At 40.8% G+C, this 21,612-nt stretch overlaps 2 protein-coding genes across 7 annotated transcripts in view; both read right to left on the bottom strand.

Moving 5' to 3' along the window:
- Positions 1–5,943: 5,943 nt before the first annotated feature.
- TCEANC (transcription elongation factor A N-terminal and central domain containing) lies at positions 5,944–12,538 on the bottom strand. Of its 3 annotated transcripts, none has more exons than XM_064143082.1 (2): positions 12,454–12,538; positions 5,944–7,072 (listed from the first exon to the last, which is right to left on the bottom strand). In XM_064143082.1, the coding sequence occupies exon 2, from the start codon at positions 7,062–7,064 to the stop codon at positions 5,979–5,981; it is 1,086 nt and encodes a 361-aa protein (XP_063999152.1). In that variant the 5' UTR covers positions 7,065–7,072; positions 12,454–12,538; the 3' UTR covers positions 5,944–5,978. The 3 variants fall into 3 exon arrangements, with proteins under 3 accessions (XP_063999152.1, XP_063999150.1, XP_063999151.1); XM_064143080.1 differs by having other exon boundaries at positions 12,428–12,513; XM_064143081.1 differs by lacking the exon at positions 12,454–12,538 and adding an exon at positions 12,069–12,285.
- Positions 12,539–20,597: 8,059 nt separating this feature from the next.
- The window catches only part of EGFL6 (EGF like domain multiple 6), a 40,151-nt gene continuing 39,136 nt past the window's right edge, over positions 20,598–21,612 (bottom strand). For all 4 annotated transcript variants that reach the window (XM_064143077.1, XM_064143076.1, XM_064143078.1 and 1 more), the window contains one exon: positions 20,598–20,795. In XM_064143077.1, coding sequence (XP_063999147.1) covers positions 20,700–20,795 — 96 coding nt within the window. In that variant the 3' untranslated portion in view covers positions 20,598–20,699. The remainder of the gene's footprint in view (positions 20,796–21,612) is intronic.

Below are 21,612 nucleotides of genomic sequence, written 5' to 3'. Positions count from 1 at the left end.
GGCCTCTGGGAAGCTTAAACCAGTACAATGAGCTACATTTTGGCTTCACCTCTGGCTAAGCCTGGTGGCCCCAGTCCTACACCCCACCTCAAGCTCCAACTCTTGACAGCCAGCCTCACCACAGCACAGCCTCTCCCCGAAGCTGACTGGAGTTTTGGCTAGATTTTTGTCACTGGATCTCCCCTGCCCTTCTTATTTTACTGAAGTCACTGTCACTGTATTTCTTGTTACCCACCTTCTATTCCTGGCTCTCTTCCTCTTGTGCAGCAACCCACCCTTGTTGCTCTTTCATGTGCATATTCATCTGAAAGCTGACTTTTCACCTTAAGGATTTTATTTGCAGAGCTACATTCATGAAGATGTAGTTGTTATGTCACATGCTAACGAAAGGCACAAATGACACCCTGATGGCAAATAAAGAGCATTTTTTTTGTGTTTGTGTATGGGAAAGTTCTGTATCAGCAAAGCTCTCATATAATAGAGCTTGTGAATAATGCCTCTTCCTATCTGTGGCTGGCAAGGAGACTTTGTCCCATCCTGGCAAGTGATGACATGGCCTCAATAAAACATGACTTTGTCACCTCCTGGCTGAATTACAGCAGTACAGAATAAGGGGATATGAAGTCATCTCTGCCTTTATGTCTCTGCTAATACCAAAAAACAGCAAGCCAGCCCCTGAGCAATCCAAGAAATTATCAAAGTACTCTTGTTGCTTTCCTTATCTTCCAATGAACTGGGCTGTTACACCCTGAAGATTCCCTGAAGGACTGTAATTCAACATGTTTGCTTCTTAACAGAGCCTGTTACCAGGTAACTGTGCTTTTTGCTAGAAAAAGAGCTATTCTTTTGTTTGTTTGTTTAAAGAGTTGCAATTCTTGGCTTTAGTATTAAGACTGGAAGGAAAGCCTTTAAAATAAACAGCACCAATTTTGGCTTGCAAAGGTAGGAAGATTTATAAACAGCAAACAGCAGATGAGTACCTCCCTGAAACATGTTACAATAAGAAGGTTGTGATGGAGATGCAAAAGGCTGGCAACACAGTGGAATGAAACAGATTCAGCAGTGAATCTCCAGGAACTAGATAAGGTTTTGTCACTGGTGTTAATGTAGCAACACTGACTCCAAATAGAGCACTTCTCAGAATAATATCTTTGCTTTTACATTGAAAGCTGTGTGAAATTTATTGTTAATTTATCTCTTGTCTTCCTAAGACACATATTACAAGTTCTGCAGCTATAAGCTGCTTGAGCTTTGGGTGCAGTCTATATTTAAGACTTCATTGCTATTATCTAAATCATAGGATTCAAGAAGCAGATGAATTTATAGCACCTCTGGAAAAAGCAGTGAAAACAAATACATGCCTTATTTGGCATACATTTGTCCTGTGTCTGCGTGTGTCACTTCTAATGTGATGTTCCTTTGTGGACTAGCATCATGGATATGCAAAATAATGTACCAAAATTCATTGTCTTTACTTATGCAAAGTTGAGATTATCTTTTTTTTCCCATCTGGAACAAACTGGAAAAAAAAGATTACTTCAGAAACATAAAATAATTTTACTTCTCAAAGCTTTGCTTTTATTCTTATTTCTGGGCTCTGATACTCCCTGTATTTCAGTAATCTCGAGCCTCCTGCTGGTGCATGTGCTGTGTAGGTGTAGTTGCATGTTGACTTTTCAGAGACATTTTGAGCCAAATCACGGAGTCTTACCCAGTCAAACATTTTAAGCCTGCACAGTTGCACCATCTAGGTAGGGGCTATATAACCTATTAATGAACTGCAGCCTGGAGCAGCAATACTTTGCTTAGTGAAACCATGACTATGCCTTTTTAAATAAGAGCAATGATTTTACTTGAATGACTGTCTCATACTTGGCACTTCATGACTCTATGCTATTCTGATATATAGTGACACATGATGCTACATGTGACATCTGCTCTCTACTAAACCTTCTGAATAACAAGGGTAACACAGATGGAAAAATAAAGTGGTAATGGACTGTGTTTGGTGAAATTGATCAATGGCTTAAGATGACCAACAAGGCAATACAGAGTTCATGATTTTGTAGACAGCTTCACCAACTGTTAAATGTGAAGTTAGGGGCAGAATTAGGCATACAGTGAAAATGAACCCAGAAAAGCTTTTTCACCAGCCCTGGAGCAACAAAGCTTCATTTCCTATGGATTTGTGTCTTCAGTGTATTTACAGTGGGCTCTGTTCACTCTCCCCACCTCCCAATACTTTTCTTCTCCTTTCTTCCAGCATTCCTGGATGCCCTCCTTGTCCCATGCTACTATTCTGGACAAGGAGGAACATATTTTGTGCCTGGCTTTTAAATAATACCAACAGCCTAGCAACCATGGATGTATTAAAGGAGAAGTTAGCAGCTTAAACTAGGTAACTCCTGAATAAATGTAAGTGATCCCTCCTACTTTTTCAATAGGAACAGAAAATATTTTAATGATAGCTGCATTTCACAACATTTACAAATGTATTCTCAACTTTTAACATCTAGCTTTAACTGGATTTGTTACAAGGCCAACTATTGGGTTCAGTTTTATTGGGAGGGAAGGCAAGGGAGGAATGCCTGCTCAAAATATATTACTACTGAAAACTATTTTAAAATGCTGAATTTACAATTGCAAGGGTACTAAGGATTTGCCATAGGAGTTCTGAGTCCTCTCAGCTTAAAACAGATGGAGGAATATTAACAGATAGTTGAAAAGGACACATGGTTACAATCATTTTTACGTTTTTTTACCATTTATAGTTAGTGACAGTTGTATCTGTACTATGAGTTGCAAGTACAATTGTCAGTAACTGGATTTTATTACCTTCACATCGTAGAAGAATAGGCAAGATGTAAAAGGTTAGAATCAAACTTGCTGCTGCAGGCAGAGCTCGCTCAGCTCTGAAGTGAGGCAGAATTGCACAATGATTTAAACAAGTTTTAAGATATCCACTGTTTACATTTTCTTAGCTGTTCAGTGAATATTAATCTGCAGAAAATCCTAGTCATGTACCTTAGCAATATACATTAAATGATGGGCAGTTCAAAAGAAAATGGTGTTACACATTGTCAGAAATGTAGGCACTAGTATGGCTACAAATTTTACCCTTGAAACATTCTGTCAAAACCAATGTCCATGCCCTGTAGCATTTCTCTTTGCCAAGACAAAACTTGGATGAGCTGTACATTACTGGAATGACTTCAAACCATCTGCAGGCAGAAATTATTTATAAATGTCTGTTGTTCATAGCTAAAATAAAGTCTCCTGCTACACAGCGTTCTGACACAGCACAGTACTGGCATGCAGCTCTCCTCAACAGGACCATGACCTCCAAAATGAAAGTATAATCACTGTGCTTACTGTGAACCAGTAATGCAGAAGTGTTTGCTTTCCTATAGTTTCATTGAAAGCTAAAACTAATACTTTAAACGGAAGTACTTCCAGTTAAATAAGCAGAACTACTTGTAAGCATCAATTCCACCAAATGGGCAAGGGCTGGGAGGGAAAGTCAGATATTAACTGTTTGGTTACACAGTTGAAAACTGGGGGCCGGGCCTAATGCCTTAATATTTATTTCACATCAGTGCACTTCTAGTAAAACACACATCTTGACGTGACAAAACTCTAGGTAATCCCACAGTAGGTCACACAGCTGGAAGTTAAATGTTAACATTTCACAAAATGAGCAAGTCCTTTATTATTTTTTTTTTCAGTAGAATAGTGAATGTGGAGAGGGACCTGAGGGTCTTGGTGGATGAGAGGCTCAACAGAAGTGAACAGCATGCTACAGTGGCAAAAAAAAGCCAATGGGATGCTGACTTGCATTAGTAAGGGTATCACAAGCAGGGATAAAGATGTCATTCTTCCACTCTACTCAGCACTGGTCAGGCTGCACCTTGAGTACTGTGCACTGTTTTGGTCCCTGCTATACAAGAAGGATGAGGACAGGCTGGGACGGGTCCAGTGAAGAGCCACAAGAATGATCAGAGGATTAGAAGACCTATCACTTGAAGGAAGGCTGAGAAAACTGCATTTGTTCAGCCTTGAGAAGGTTTAGGGGAGACCTCATAACCATGTGCAAGTACATGTGCAAGGGTAGCTATCACGAGGAGGAAGACTCTTTTTACAGTCACAAGATAAAGACAAGGGGTAATGGGGACAAGTTGTACTGGGGAGATTTGGACTGGATGCCAGAAAATATTTTTTTTTCACTACCTGAACTATCAAGCATTGGAATAAACTCCCAATGGAGGTGGTGGATTCCTCTACATTAGACATTTTCAAGGACCAACGTGACAGGGTGCTGAGCCATTCATTTAAACTATTCTTACCCTGAAAGGTTGGACTGGATGATCCTTGAGGTCCCTTCCAACTTGGTATTCTATGTATCTACAAACAGATACAGATATAATTATTAAATGTGTTATATGAGGTTAGAGAGTTTTCACCATATACAGATAAAGGCCTTTTATTTTTAGTCCTGGTTGGCTTTTAGTTCAACAACAACTCTATCTTTTCATCTTAAGCCCCTAACTCCTTTCTCTGACAGGCCATGTGGCTAGGGAGCTCCAGGGCAGTGCCTTAGCTCAGGAAAGCTGACCAGCTTCATCTATGGTAGAGATAGGTGGGTGCAAGAACTGTCCTTAGTTCCTCCAGCAAACACTGAGTTTCCCTGCTCAGCTGATGCATTTTAGCCTTGAACTGGAAAACACCTGTTGTGCACTTGTAAAAGATATCTCCATTAATGCCAAGTATGCAGTTTTACTGTATTTAGACAACAGGGCAAAACAAAACCCTTTGTGCCTAAAGCATGACTCTGGCAAGTGATAGATCCATTTCACCATCTTGCCTGTATTGCAACAAAGAAACTTACTATGAAGGCTATGTTTCCAATGTACTGCTGCTTTGCTGCAAGAACCTAACCTCTCAGGCTGGGCAGACTTTTTCTTCACTGAATTTCCTTAGGCTCTTAAGCTGACACATTTGTGTGCTCAGAAAATTAGGACTCAATCTAAGATTCATTTCCTCTCATTTAAACATTTACAGTGAAGAAATCAAACCAACAGTATGAACAGAAATCTTCTGTGACCAATAGATAGCTGTGAAAGACGCTCAGACTAATGTAGTTCTCCAAGTCCAGCAAAGAAAATCTCCTACATTTGAAGTATTCAGATAGCTGATTTTTAAACAATTTAAATATTCTAGAACAACTCAACTGGGCTATTACTTGAGTGAGAAGAAAGCTGAAGTGCTATTTTTTTTTGGATAACTAAATGCTTGTAGTACTATTTACTCTGGAATGAAAATGTCTATAAGGATTGGATTTCCATCTATTAGTTTTTTTCCTGGTTATTCTTTGACCTATATAAAAACATAAATTTGTTCAGTTCTAGACAGGTGTCCCAGTTCAAGAGAGGATATTCATTCACAAAGTGATTGACTCCTATTGACTTCATGCCTTAATCTATTAAATACATTTAACAATGTATTTGTATAATAACTATTGTCTGATCCTGCATTAATTTCTTAACAGTTTTAGGACACACCATCTTGCAAATCTGAACTGCAAACCCACAGACTGTCACAATCCTATTTTCCTCCCTTAAGTGAAAGCAGAATTTCAATTTTGCTTTAATTTGCTAGCTGCACTCTCCTCAGATTTACGCTTCGTTTTTCATTCCTTTTTTTTAATGTTAAGTATTATCTCTGCCAGCAACTTCACAATCTAACAGTTACTTGCAAAACACAAACCCCTTTTTTTATTTCTTTACCTATTGACATTACTTAGAAACAAAGATTTATTCAAATCATCACCCAAAATAAATGTGGCAAATTTTTATACTGATTTTGAACTTTTTTGTGGCGGCATCTACGTAATATCGGCACACAATTGCACGTTGTGCAGTTTCAACAGAGATACCTCCTCATAGCTATGTTTTTAAATCATTTATTAAAGAGGGATAGAATTACAAACAAATCCATCTGCTGCGATACCACTGTTCTCCACATTTATTGCAAATAACGTAAGTCAACATTTGTTCATCTGGATTTGTGCTTCGCACCCAACCTGGGAGAAAGAGAGTTCCTCTGGCGATCGTCGTGACAGTGCAGTCAAATTCTTCACAGCGCCTACACTTTATTTTGTTTGTCTGTGTGCCATTAATAACTTGTGGAAGCTGATGTTCCTGAACAGATGATTCTGTGTACAGAGCCCTGAGCTGTTTCAGTTCGTCGCTGGCCATTTCCATCACTGTCATCTCAGCAAAAGCCTTTGGGCTCAATGCCCCTGTCAAAAGGTTACGCTTTAAATGGCAATTTTTAGGGTTCTTCAGGTTAGAAATTTTGCTCCTGATGCAATTTTTGTACTTTCTGTTACTTCTAGCATGAAGAACAAAGATATGTTCTTCGATTTCTTTGGCTAGCTCTAGACATTTATTGGTTTCTTCTTCATCTTTGGCAGAAGCAGTCAAAGCTTTATAAAGAAGATCTGTACATTTACACCTTAGAGCTGTCATTGGATCCTGCTGCAAGCTTGCTTCATTAACAGGAGGTTTAGAATCTTCATTATCAGTGTGCTGCTCCTCAAAAGAAGAAAGCTGTTTCATGCTGTCTTCTGTGTCATTACATAAGACAACACCTTGAAGTGTCTGCAATGGGATCAATGTTTTATAATTTGTAGCATCTAATGCCTCCTGCTGACGTAGTCCTTCAGACAGTGACTGCTCTCTGGAGATCCCAGTGAGATGTTCCATTTCCTCTTTCACATGCACAGAAGCTGACTTCTTAACTTGTGTTGACTGAACACAATTATTCTTGTAAAGTGCTTTCCACCTTGATAATAACTGCTTTGCTTTCCTTTTCAACTCTGCTGAAGGGCAGCTCTTGAGTACTCTGTATACAGCCTTGGCAACCTCCGTCCCCTGTAGATACCCAACAGTCATACAAACATCTTCCAGTTCTTTAAGATGACCCTCAATATCTTCAAAATTGTTCTCAGATAGCAGTTTTTCAATGCAATAGGCTCTGTGTACAATATTTTGCTGGTCAGACATTTTAAAACCTGAAAGCAAAAAAAAATTATCGCAGTTAGGGTATTCATTAATTTTCTGTCTAGTCTTAAAATACTTTCTTGTCATTTTATGCTATTTTATGCTGTTCTGTTTGTATACATCACTGGGTTTGCCAGCTTCTTCTTGAAATGGTGTGCAGTAGAGCCAGTGGAGCAAAGTGAAATGAAGAGAAGGTTGGGTCCTGGAAAAATGCAAGTGTTTATGCTAGTCTAACATGTTCAAGGCTAACAGTGGCTGAAAGGAAAGTCCACAGGGACCTCTGCTAGGATAGGGTTAATGATTTTAGAAGTAAGGCATGATACCAATTTGAAGGAAAAGCACAGTGTCCTGCCAAAAGTAAACACAACAAAAGACACCAATAGCATAATAAAAATGTTTGTCACACTTGTTTTTCTACATAGGCACACCACACTAGAAGTTCACAGGGAGATTCTCAACCAGTACAAGAAGGTAGACTGCTAAACAACCACTCTGCTGTATAAGATTACAACTAGACTTTGTAGTATTTGTGCTTTAGTGGACTCTAGTACCACTAGTCTACCAAGAAGCAGTGAGTTCTGAAATTCACCATTTTTCAGCAAAAGCACCAGATGATCGCTTGTCAATGTTTAAAATCTAGACTGTTATCAAATTATATGATTTCAGCAGGCTTTATAGGCACCCTATCTCCCCCTCCACACACATACAGAGAAACAACAGAAACATTGGCAGGGTTTTTACAGTACTGGTTTCATTAAATAGACTTTAATAAGACTCCTGTTTCCAAGAAATCAGTTTGGTTTTCCATCACAGAAATTGAAGTCTATTAAAAACCATCTCTGGAACTTGCTGAATAACATAATGATCTAACACTGTTCAGTACATTCTGTAATAGCTTCCTGATAATCTCCACAAGCAGACTTCTAAGTAAACACTGTGCTAATTTAATCTGAAAGTTGCAATGACATGGAAGTTTACTGCAAGACTCCAAACTCAGATCATTCCTGTCATCTTTCCAGAATGCATATGCAAAATAACCTTCCTCAGAAAATCTGACTTGTGTCTCAATTTTGGAAACCTGTGTTTAAACTTCTTATTCCTGTTTTTCAGAGTTTTCAAACATCTGACTAAAAGTATGAGTTGCAATGATACAGAATAGTAGAAACATAAATCAAAGTGCTTACAAAGCATTTCCACATTGTAAGGTGCTTGGAGGAAGGGGCTTGGGGAACTCTGTGTTTGGTTGGGGTTTTTTTTTGCTTGTCTCTTTGGGGTTTTGGTGGGTTTCGTTTTTTTGGTGTGTTTCAGGGGGTTTGTTGTTTATTTGTTTGTGGGTATTTTGTTTGTTTGTTTTTAAAGCAGTCATTCCAGTAACTATACCCTAACTTAATTTTTTTTCTCACAAATCCTTGTAATAATTGCTGTAACAATCTACGATTTTCTTTTGCAAGTTTCCACTCAGTTTCTCACAACAACTAATTCAGTTAAAATCAAATCCATATTAGGCATCAGAAGCCTAATTCAGAGTAGGCAGCAATATACAGCACAGCTATATTTTTAACAAATTTGTTTGGGTTTGCCACTATATTCTATAGTCTGTATAATGGAGAACCAGTGACACATGCAGAAATTAGAGGCATTAAGCATGACCCAGAAAACACGAAGTTAGAAAATTTAAGAAACTTGCATATTCATGTTGGTTTAGTTAATTTTAACTTCTACACACACAGATGAGGGTTGTTTTTTTTTTGTAGAAAGAATACTGGAAGTCTGTGACAGTTGAGACAGCTGCCAGATCTCTGACTACTCACTGACAAGGGATTTTAAGTGTTTTTGCTATGTCAGAGAAGCAAAATTGAAATAAAAGTTACTTTTAAAAATAATTTAGAAGCTTTAAAGATACTTTAAGATAGTTTACAAATATGTATCATTCCTTATAGCTCTCAGATGACAAAAGTGAGGCTTACAGCATAAAGTGCTGGTTCAATAGGTCAGCTACAGAGCATAACCGTAACAGCTCTGCTTCCCTGATAACCTGACAGCCCTAAGCAGCTGTTCACAATGTTCGACATCTGAGGAAAAGAAAAACAAACAAACAAAGTAGAAAATAAAGGGCGGGGGAGACAAAGAGGAAGTTGGAGAAAGTTGCTTTGAAACTTTCTGAAGAGAGCATTTTGACAGAACATTTCCAAGTGGGCAATCACTGCCACTTGAGGGAGCTGTAAGCACAGCAAAACCACGAAGGCTTGTCAAATATGCATAAGAAACTCCAACCTGTTAAAATAAAACAATTTTCCTATAACCCTTACGAAACTTTTCGCCTTTAGGGTATCTACTTGCCTAAATTTGGCCAAAAATCCTGGTAAGTCCAAAGGTGCTGGGATAGAGATAGGAGGGAAAGAGTGTGTCCCTTATCCAGTCATTGTCCTTTACATAACTCTTGCATTCAGCCTTTTCTACATTTGGCAACTTGCAACTTTTCTACCCGATTTAATGCTGCTGAACAAGTATTTGTGAAATTACATGACATGAATCATAGATTATTGCTACTGCAGAGATGCAAGAACAGAAGTACCAATGAGAGCCATCATGATTTTGTGCAGTAATTAAACATCCCAATTTCTTCTACAACTACACAAGGTGTTTTCACCCTGCTTAACTTTAGCAATGCAAGAGAACACTCACTTAAGTTCCAAGTGTGTATTGAAGATTACAAGGTAGAGGTTGACTTTTATTTCCAATGAGACTCTGTAACACTGTGCTGGTAAAGTATTTTCTTGCCAAATTATTAAAGACTCTGACAGTGACTGCATAGTATAAGAAGTCACTTGTGTATACAAGAATAAATCATAGAATCATAGAATCAACCAGGTTGGAAGAGACGTCCAAACTCATCCAGTCCAACCTAGCACCCAGCCCTATCCAATCAACTAACCCATGGCACTAAGTGCCTCATGCAGTCTTTTCTTGAACACCTCCAGGGATGGTGACTCCACCACCTCCCTGGGCAGCCTATTCTGATCAACAAGAAACTTGTAAGACAGTTTGCTCCAAGGAAAAAAAAAATCAGGGTACCTCATATGGTCATCCTGTAATAGTACCAAGTCAAATCAGAACAAACCAACCCAGCCTAAGACACTTGCTAGTAACTGCAAAGTCAGCCCTCTTCAAAAACACAGATAAACCAAAAAAAACTCAGAATGTATCCAAGTACACATGGATGAGTATCTTGGAAAGGTGGAGAAGGCTGAACATCAGTCGTCTTTTCCCATATTCCAACCTCAGACAGAGATTTCTTTTCTCCAAGGAATTCTACGTAATCAGAAGAAAATCCAGACCACAGCCAAGATAAATACCAGAAGTCATCAAGTACTCCTAACGGTGCAGGTTTTTTTTCTTGCCAAAGAAGTGATTAATACTATAGCAGAGATGGTATGTAGCAGGGTTCTGGGAACACCAGATTTCTGGCTTTGGGCAATCTAAATTCCATATAAACAATGAAAATATTTAAATGCTATTTTAAAGTTAGAGCCTAAGACCAAATTGAGAGTTCTCACAGCCAGCATCCAAACCCAAAATCATTCCTTTATCCTATCTACAGTGGGAGAGACAATATCAAATCATGCCTGACACATTTAGTGGTTTTTTATGATGAAGTCACAGCAACAGTAGACAAAGGAAGGGCAACTGACATCATCTACTTGGACCTGAGTGAGGCATTTGTCTCTGCCCCATATGACATCCTGGTCACCACATGGACTTGATGGATGGACCACTGCTGGATAAGGAATTGGTGTATACAAGAATAAATTGTAGAATCATAGAATCAACCAGGTTGGAAGAGACCTCCAAGATCATCCAGTCCAACCTAGCACCCAGCCCTATCCAGTCAACTAGACCATGGCACTAAGTGCCTCATCCAGGCTTTGCTTGAACACCTCCAGGGACGGTGACTCCACCACCTCCCTGGGCAGCCCATTCCAATGCCAATCACTCTCTCTGCCAACAACTTCCTCCTAACATCCAGCCTATACTTTGCCTGGCACAATTTGAGACTGTGTCCCCTTGTTCTGTTGCTGGTTGTCTGGGAGAAGAGACCAACCCCCACCTGGCTACAGCCTCCCTTCAGGTAGTTGTAGACAGCAATGAGGTCTGCCCTGAGCCTCCTCTTCTCCAGGCTAAACACCCCCAGCTCCCTCAGCCTCTCCTCACAGGGTTTGTGTTCCAGGCCCCTCACCAGCTTTGTTGCCCTTCTGGACATGTTCCAGCACCTCAACATCTCTCTTGAATTGAGGGGCCCAGAACTGGACACAGGACTCAAGGTGTGGCCTGACCAGTGCTGAGTACAGGGGAAGAATAACCTCCCTTGTCCTACTGGCCACACTGTTCCTGATGCAGTATAAATCAGTATGGACTTGTCTGCAAGCAGGTGATGTTTATCTGACACGAAAAACAGCCACAAATGCCAGAACGTCTGAAAGAGGCTTGGAATTATCTTCACACCACCAGCAGCTGACTGCTACCGTACATGACAGACATGGGCCTGAGAAAGTGGAAGAGACCTCCAAAGGTCACCTGGTCAAACCCCCTCTACAATAAGCAGGGGCATCTTCAACTAGATTAGGCTGCCCAAAGCCCTGTCAAACGTCACCTTCAATATCTCCAGGGTTCCAGCCTCACCTCCCTGGGCAACCTGTTCCAGTTTCACTACCCTCACGGTAAAGAACTTGTCCTCACGTAAAGAACTTGCCCTCACAATCACTCCCATGAAAATGGGTGGGGCAGTTCACGCAGTAACTGGTCCAAAACGCCACTCAGTAACGCTACCGGTACACCGACTACATGTTTTTCGCCTCCAAATCCTCCACGAAAACCATCTCAGGTCAGTTCCTGCTACCCATCCCATCTAACTTCGGTTTGATCTACTGCTGTGTCCCCTCAGGGGCGAAATGTGCCTCCTCAGATTCTTGGCACACCCCAGGCAAAGAGCAGCAAGCAGAGACCTACCTGCTAGTACGCCCCGCACTCCTCGGGGAACTGCACACCACTCCCGAGGCCGGAGAAGGGGCTGGGACCGAGCTAACGCGCAAACGGGGTTCGGGAGAAGCGGAAGGGTTTGTGTCTTCTGGAGATCGCAGCAGCGCGGGGGTCCCGCCGCGGGGATCCAGCTTATGGCGCTGCGGGGACCTCCCGCGCCGCTCGCTCCCGCCGCAACCCCGAACCTCACACCTCAGCGCATGGGAAGCGTTTCGCCGGTATCAGCTGACAGGCACAAGCCAGGAGAATGCAGCTGCGAGCCTCCTTCCAGCTGTCCCCCCGGCCACACACACAGCGCTACCCCCACCGCCCCTCTCCCCAGCTCGTACCCAAGCAGCTGGCCCGGTGCCGTTACCTCCGCAGAGGGCCTCGACGCGGCACCGCCCTTCCGCTTCCTGATCCGCGCAGGACGCCGTCTCTGCCAGCGGGCAGATGTACGCTGGTTCTGCCTCGCAGCTCCCGGTGAGCCCCGGCGCTAGCAGCGCGTCCCAGTGCGCAGGCTCGGCACCGACCCTGTGCAGAGCCGCTTGCTCCCGCCGTGGCGGAAGCTGAGCCTTAGCTGAGAGGACATCTCGTTGTTAGTCGGCCCTGGGCATGGAGAAATAACAGAAATGTCAGGGTTAGAAGGGACCTCAAAGACCCTCCTGTTCCAAGCCTCTTGCCATGTGCAGGGACACCTCACACTAGATCAGGCTGCTCAGAGCCTCATCCAGCCTGGCCTTAAAAACCTCCAAGGATCAGGCTTCCACCACCTACCTGGGCAACTTGTCTCACCACCCTCATGGTGAAGAACTTACTCCTAACATCCAACCTGAATCTACCCAATTCTAGTTTTACTCCATTCCCCCTAGTTCTGTCACTACTTGATACCCTAAAAAGGCCCCCACCAGCTTTCCTGTAGCCCCCCTCAGATACTGGAAGGCCACAATAAGCTCTCTTCAGAGCCTTCTCCAGACTGAAGAGCCCCAACTCTCTCAGTCTGCATCCATAGGAGATATGCTCCAGCCTTATGGTCATACTCCTGGTCCTTTTTGGACACACTCCAGCACCTCCATGTGAGAAATATATGTTTGGTCCGATCAATTCATGGCAAGAGGTCACAGACAGTAGGCTGGATGTTAGGAGGAAGTTCTTCACAGAGAGAGTGATTGGCATTGGAATGGGCTGCCCAGGGAGGTGGTGGAGGCACCGTCCCTGGGAGTCTTCAAGCAAAGCCTGGATGAGGCACTTAGTGCCATGGTCTAGTTGACTGGATAGGGCTGGGTGCTAGGTTGGACTGGATGATCTTGGAGGTCTCTTCCAACCTGGTTGATTCTATGATTCTATGGCAGGGAGGAAGGGGGACTTTGAATGGAACTACATTCCTCTTTGCACCACCATCGCAAAGGTATGCAATAGGCTTGAGATGACAGTAATAAGTAACTAGAAACTGGAAAGGTTGGTGGAGGGGGAGGCATGTGGAAGAGACAACCTTTTTGCATAAGCAAAGGCAGGAAAGGGGGATTTGAGTAGAGCTGCATTCCTCCTTGCACCACGTTTTTGCATGAGCAAACAGAGGAGTTTGGACTTCATGGAAAGGACACTTGGGGAAGACCCCTTACTTCATCACTGAAGACCCCTTACTTCATCACTGAAGACCACCGGATAAAAAGAGACATGCGTGGAAGAAACATCTCCCATTCCTAAAGGAAAACCTAACCTTTTCTTAGAATTAGTAAGGAATATGTAATAGAATAGGGTATAAAAAGAGAAAACTGAAGACAAAGGGTGTGCGTTAGGGTAGAGCAGAGCCTCCCCGCGCACCCAGGCCTGTACATTGCTTGATTCCTGCAACTCTATTAAAAGCCTTAACTTGCATGAATGCAAGTTGATGCCTGTTATTTATGACGTCCCTATCTTTCCTATAATAGGGGCTCCAGAACTGGACACGGTACTCCAGGTGAGGTCTCACCAGAGTGAAATAGAGGGGGAGAATCACCTCCCTCAGCCTGCTGGCCACGCTTCTCTTGATGCAGCCCAGGATGTGACTGGCTGGCTGAGCTGCAGCTGCAGACTAATGGCTCACGTTGATCTTCCTGTCCACTATCTGTGGACCTATTCAGTGGTCTTGCACACCATCCAGCTTATTGGAAAAGCACCATCTTTGCATGGATGTAAGAAGAGGTATACAAAGAAAAAAGAATGATGTGCTGTCCTACAGCAAGTCTAGGGAAATGCTGTTTCCTGTAACTCAGGCCTTATGGTCTAGCCTTGAGCTCTGTGGTAAAGGGTTGGACTTGATGATCTGTGAGGTCTCTTCCAACCCTGATGATACTGTGATACTGTGATCTCTACTGGCATCAGATACACAAATTGCTTCTGATTAATTTTATCACTCTAGATAATATTTAACTTTGAAATATATATATTTTTAAATGTTAAAATGAATTAATAAAATACTTTAATCTGAGGGCATAAAAGGATAATTTCTTTAATGATTCCTCAAGTCTCTCTAAGGAGAATATTCTTCTTAGGGGTGTATTTGAGTACAAATTGGTGTAATGCATTACAGAAGTATTGAGAAATGGAGAGATTTTCAGACAGGGCATTAGGGAACACTCTAAAACGTTCATTTATGCTTTCCCAAACCACTGAAGCCTATTCCCAAATAAAACATTAATTGGAAGGGAGAACCATAGAATCATAGAATCAACCAGGCTGGAAGAGACCTCCAAGATCATCCAGTCCAACCTAGCACCCAGCCCTATCCAGTCAACTAGACCATGGCACCGAGAAGGTCAGAAAGACTGAATGTCTAACTTTGTTGAAATCAAACTTTAAAGTCAGGTACTTGAAAGGTTAATTATCAAAATCAGAAATTCTTTTTCATCAAAAATCTTTTGCTGTGGTGAGCTTTTATGTAACAGTAGAGATAAGACCAAATAAATTATTATCCACCCTTTCTTGTTGTTTACCTTTTCCTTGTTACATTGCCATGAATTTCAGTGTCTCCAGTACAGGTGTATGTATCCCTCCTAAAAAAATAGAGCAATTATGAAGTAAATATGAGTGGCAATCAGTAATTGAAAGCATCTCTCCATTGTCTTCATCTTTATGATCCTTAAAAATTGCAGTGGGGAATCATTATTTAATGTCTAAAAATAACATCTAAAAGCTCAAAAATGTTTAAAGTTCCTTTCAGGTGCAGGTTACAAGGTAATAATCTTGTGGGAACATGCCTCATCATTTCCATATATTCAAGGCTGACAAAATGAAATGTCTCCTTTGATTCTTTTGGCAGTTGAAGAAAAGTGATTGAAACTTTTTGTTACACAACCTTCAAGATTAAGTGATCACATCTGTTGAGTGGGTTTTGAAGGATGTAGCACAGATTTGCATAACTGGCTAGAAGGTTTTCTTTCTTTTCCATTACTATGTAGGCAGAGCACTGTCTCCAAAGTTTATTATGAGATTTGAGAGTTGCAAATAATATCAAGGTGCAAGCCACTTGATTATGGCACACTTGTAACATTTTCAAATGCTTCTAGTGCAGTTTCTTTGCTGTCTGAAATAATCAAGCAGATAATGGTTTTCATGTTTCAGAGTAATGGAAAAGTGTCAGGAGCATTTTGAGGCATTAATGACTGTGGGCATAATATGCCCTGTAACTGTTTCCATCTGAAGGAAAGACATGAAGCATTTGCCCTGAGCAATTGCATCTTTTGAATGAGTATTATAAACAACACCAGTTAATTTGCTGATGTGCTGGTGTGGCTTATACACAAAATGTTTATGCAGAATGGATTTATTTTGTTGCTTCGGAAGAAGCTATCTTTGAATGTATCAAAGATAAATCCTTTTTGGGTTTGCTGTGCAGGTATTACCACGCTAGGAATATTTTTCTGATTGGCTGTGGTGCAAACTACCTTGTATCTGACAAGCCACTGGAAACAAACAACATCTACTAAAGAAAGCCTTAGGGCAGCTATTGCAGTCTGTACTCATTTGTGCAAATAATTTTCTTACTTGTTCCATGAAGTGCAACAACTTTTCTTCTTGCCATGTCATTGGATAGAATGCTATTACTAAAGTTATTGTTGCAGTCATGATTCATGGTTGACTGTCATTCAATCTGGGAATATCAACATGTCTGGCTTCGTATCAGATCATGTTAATTGTGTTTATTGCCTATTTTGTTGTGTATTGAGCAAATAATCTTTAGATATTATGCCTTCTGTAGTGTCCCAGTTTAGGGCCACGAGCTACCCAGGACTGGAGGACAGAAATGATATTTACTCCTTGTGGGGAGCAAGAATGAAGATACTGCACACTGATTGGAAGTTTAAAGGGAGATTCCTTTTACAGGAGCATATATACAAAAGGCAATTGGATGGAATGAATACATTCACAAACTAGGCCAATCCTATCAGACTAAAACCTTCTACAATCCTCCCCTCTTCCACCCTCAGCAGGCCACATGACTCGGCTCCAAAATCTCTGTCAGCTAGAAGCCATCTTCCGCACACAAACCATGAGATAAGTAGGGACATGCACTCATCCTGGAGAGAGAAGTGAAGGGAGGAAAGGCAGGAAGGAGAAGAGGAGGATATCAGGCAGGCACTGCCTTTATAAGCCGTGGGAAAGCATAGAATAGAATAACAATGTTATGATATCCTGGGATGACCAGGTCTGTCCCCTGGGACAGAACTTTGTGGTCTTCTTAAGGGAACCTGAGCTCCCGCAAACAGCCACACAAAGGCAGTACTTACTTTTCCATGACAAACAATTGCACATGTGAGAAGTGCCTGTTGCAGCCTTTAGGTAGGCTTGGTTTGCTCCACATACATATTTCAGATTTATCCTTTACACAGTAATGCATGGGACTGTAGTGATTCTTAAGACCTCTTAGACTCTATGTATGTGTAATTATTGCCATGTGAAGCTAGGCACAGAATAATATTTCAATAAACTTGAACTTTGATTTTCTTGGTCTTCCATAAGGGTAGTCCATCTTCAGAGGCTCAGACAAGGAGGAGTGAGTCTAGAAAAATGCTTTTTTCACTTTTCTGCCTCACTGCAACTAGGTTCTCCAGGGATCCTGAGGTCACAGTCAGCATCCAATCCACTGCTGAGTGAACTTTCCCCTCACTTTGAAAGTCGTAGTGCCTTGCCCTGATATTAAAGAGAGTTTGGTTTTCTGAAGTACTTACTCTGGAATTTCCTCAGCACATTCAAACACACCAGGAAAGAAATTCTTATGTCACTGCTGTGGTCCATGTACAGTGCTCAGAGCACCTGTGTGCAAACACAGGCACGTTCTAACAAAGAACAAACATTTCTTGATCACATACCATAAACTTGCCAGACATCTTCACTCTTGCTTGCCCTTTCCTCAGCTGTGTGCAAAGTACAGGAATAATGTGTTTCAGCAAGAAATGTCTCAAGCATCCCTGGCTTGCTTCATAGGTGCAGTTCAAGGTGTTTGAACTTTCATAGGTTTTGTTTGTTTTTAAAAGCTTATGTTTGTATAGGCTATAAAATTCAATGCAGTTTTGGAGGTTCACTTTTTCATACAAGAAATAAACTAAACAGTGAGCAGTTGACCTAGAAGGGGATACACAGGGCTAGCCAAGAGGAAAATACATGCATAATATTGCACTGAACATTGCCTGAAGCAAAGCTTCTCCATGGGCTTCTTTGTCCTCTTGGGATTCAGACCATTAGGTACCTTCAGAAGAGATCACAAGAGATGATCCTGTCTTCTGCAGAACAGTGTGATTGATGGTTTGGGAGTTACCACACACACACAATGAAATCACCCAAACTAGACTCAGTCAGCTGGAACTTAAGGGATAAAGCTTTCTCTTCACAGCTTAGCACAATATACAAGCAGGTATACAATATACAGCTATATGCAGAAATACACAAGTTAAAAGTAATGAAGAAACACAATATCCCTCCCTGAAATCAGAGTCCTCAGGAGGGGCTCCCAACCACCCTTCCACCTTCTTTCCACCCTTCTACCTTATCCCAGAGTTTGCTTTATGTGCAAGGTGAGTTTGGAGGCAAGGGAGGTGTGATGGTTTAGGTGTTCCCTGCCCCCACACACTTTAGAAATCACCCAGACTAGAGTCAGCCAGCTCTGGAATTATGAATGAAGCTTATATTTACAATTAGCACAATATCCAGGTAGATATTTACAGTAGATACAGTTATAGACAGAAATAAACAAGGTAAAAGGTAATACAGAAACACAACTCCCCTGCCAAAAACCTGAGTCCCCAGGAGGGGCTCCCAAATGCCCCTTCACCTTCCCCCTACCCCTCTCAACCTTACCCCAGTCCCAAGGAAGAATGGAGGTTCGGCTAGGGGGGTTAGGAAGCAAAGTGGATTAGAAAAGAAATGGAAGGTGAGATTAGAAATGCAGCTCAGCCAGTTCCCCAGAAGTGAGAGAAGACTCCCTTATCTATGTTTGGATTTTTATTTTTATACATCTCAGCAAGCCTATGAGTGTAGACATCACCATTGTTTTCTTTCCACAGGCTGTAATCTGGTTCTTCTCACCAAAACATTCTAGCTTGCTTTAAACCAGCACAGGAGGTTAGAAGCATACATCCAAGCAGAAGAGAAACACACACTCTGACAGAGATACTTTTGTCTTATCTGTGTTTGTGTCCTTGCTTTTATACATCCCAGCAAGCCCACGAGTGAAGTAGACATCACCATTGTTTCCTTTTAGAATCACAGAATCAACCAGGTTGCAAGAGACCTCCAAGATCATCCAGTCTAACATATCACCCAGGCCTAACCACTCAACTAGACCATGGCACTAAGTGCCCCATCCAGTCTTTTATATTCCAATTAGCCTCAAACCAGCACACAGAGCCTTTTGACTTCTTTTCTGAAGAGATGGCACCTGTATTTTATACCCTCCCTAAATGTGTATGTTTGTGTGCACATGGTGTGTGCATGTATGAGTGAGCAGTGGGGTGGCAGCACCTATGGGCGAAGGTTCTGCTCACTTTCCTGCTTCTTGGGACGGTGGATAATCTTCATGCCACCTCTTTTGAAGTTTGAAGGGATATGAAGGAAGTTGCAACAATGATATGCTTATTCAACTGTTTAAAATGGAGCCTTATTTTTGTGGCCACTGGGCTATACTGTCTGCCACAAAATCAAACCCATTCTTTCACACTTCTGTAAATGTGTAAACAAGCAGGAACCAATTTGGTCCTGAAGGTCAGTATATAATGTGAAATTTCTTAAATGCTAGTAACAGCTCATTCTTTTCCCTCATTCCCTCCTCTCCTCCCCCCCCAGAGCTAGTTGGTAACATGATCTGTTACAAAACTATAAAAGGATTGTTTCTAAACAGCACTTTGTGTGATTCAAAGACACTGAAGTTATTTTGCATACTTTATTAGTAATGAAAATATTCCTCAAAGACACAGCTCCACTTATCTCTGTCAAGAAGGAAATAAAACTTGCTTGAATAGATTTAGAAAGAACTTAAAATTACATCACTAGAAGTAGTAATATACTCTTAAGTACTACTTTGTACTCTTGCAGCATAGATAAAAGTAAACAGAAGGCATAGCCTTGAAAAGAACTTTAAGGAATGAAAGCATGTAGAATGTGTAAAGAACTTAGAATTACATCACTAGAAGTAGCAATATACTCTTAAGTACTACTTTGTGCTCTTGCAGCATAGATAAAAGTAAACAGAAGGCATAGCCTTGAAAAGAACTTTAAGGAATGAAAGCATGTAGAATGTGTAAAGAACTTAGAATTACATCACTAGAAGTAGCAATATACTCTTAAGTACTACTTTGTATTCTTGCAGCATAGGTAAAAGTAAACAGAAGACACAGCCTTGAGAAGAACTTTAAGGAATGAAAGCATGTAGAATGTGTAAAGAACTTAGAATTACATCACAAGAAGTAGCAATATACTCTTAAGTACTACTTTGTATTCTTGCAGCATAGGTAAAAATAAACAGAAGACAGAGCCTTGAGAAGAACTTTAAGGAATGAAAGCATGTAGAATGTGTAAAGAACTTAGAATTACATCACAAGAAGTAGTAATATACTCTTAAGTACTACTTTGTATTCTTGCAGCATAGGTAAAAGTAAACAGAAGACAGAGCCTTGAAAAGAACTTTAAGGAATGAAAGCATGTAGAATGTGTAAAGAACTTAGAATTACATCACAAGAAGTAGTAATATACTCTTAAGTACTACTTTGTATTCTTGCAGCATAGATAAAAGTAAACAGAAGACACAGCCTTGAGAAGAACTTTAAGGAATGAAAGCATGTAGAATGTGTAAAAAAGCTAGATGACTATTGCTTTAGAAACCCTGACCTTGAATTATATCAGACAGTAATGCTACAGTAAGAGAATGTGTTAGCATGGCTCACAAAACAAACCAAACCAACAAACAGTAGTCTGCATTCAAACATGTCAGCTCTTCTGTTTGCATTGCTACATTAAGTTCAAGGCACAGAGTTTTGTGGTTTTGGGGGGAGGGGGGAGTGTTTGTATAAAAAAAAAAAAACAAAAATACACTACTAGTATGGCAAAAATTAAAAAGAGGACTAAATCTCTATATTCAAGTGTCCATTATCAGGCATCCTCTGGACATAGACCAGAAATTAGTATAACATTGTCCACTCCAATTTCTCCAGTCTTTCCCTTCCCACGTTCTGATTCAAAAGTGATCTGTCATGAGAGAAGAGATGTATTAATAGTGGAAAAGTAGTTTATTCAACAGTTTAGCAACTCTTAATTAGTTATAATATGAGGAATCTTTGATGACAATACAGGGCTTAATATCATAGTATCATCAGGGTTGGAAGAGACCTCACAGATTTAATGACTTAAATCCTCAAGCTTTTAGTTTCCTTGTATTATTTGGACTAGACATAATCCTCTGCATAGATTTACAATACCAAATGGATTCTTTAACAGGACTACTTCTTTCTGTTGTGCAAACAAAATGCAAATTGAGCTAAATCCTATTAGAATAATGTAGTTTTATGACAGTATGTGATGTTAGCACACTTTATTTCTTGAAGACGTTACGGCTGTTCAGATTTGATCTATCTGAAGCCTTTAGTTTTTGAGTGGATTATATGCTACATGTATTTATAGTATATATATATATATGTATATACACACTTGGTGCCATGGTCTAGCCTTGAGCTCTGTGGTAAAGGGTTGGACTTGATGATCTATGAGGTCTCTTCCAACCTTGATGATACTGTGATAATTTTGTAGTATAGCATGCATACTACATAGAGAGAATAGGTTCATTTTTGTGAATAGGATACCTAAGGATTAATTTTACAATGTGATTATAATTTATATAAGGGCTTTTCTACACCATCCCAGCAGTGCAAAGTCCCTTGAGAAGGTTCGTTTATACTCATGGTATTTGATTATGCAGTGGAAGCCTTTACAAAGTGTTTATGTGCTTTATGCATATATGTTCTGTCACATAAATGAAAAGTAGACCCTAGTGTTTGAAGGAGAACTT

Source organism: Pogoniulus pusillus, chromosome 5, assembly GCF_015220805.1.
Source record: "Pogoniulus pusillus isolate bPogPus1 chromosome 5, bPogPus1.pri, whole genome shotgun sequence".
In the NCBI taxonomy this organism is placed as follows: Eukaryota; Metazoa; Chordata; class Aves; order Piciformes; family Lybiidae; genus Pogoniulus; species Pogoniulus pusillus.
Note: the sequence above shows the minus strand (reverse complement) of the source record. Positions and strands in the feature narration are given on the sequence as shown.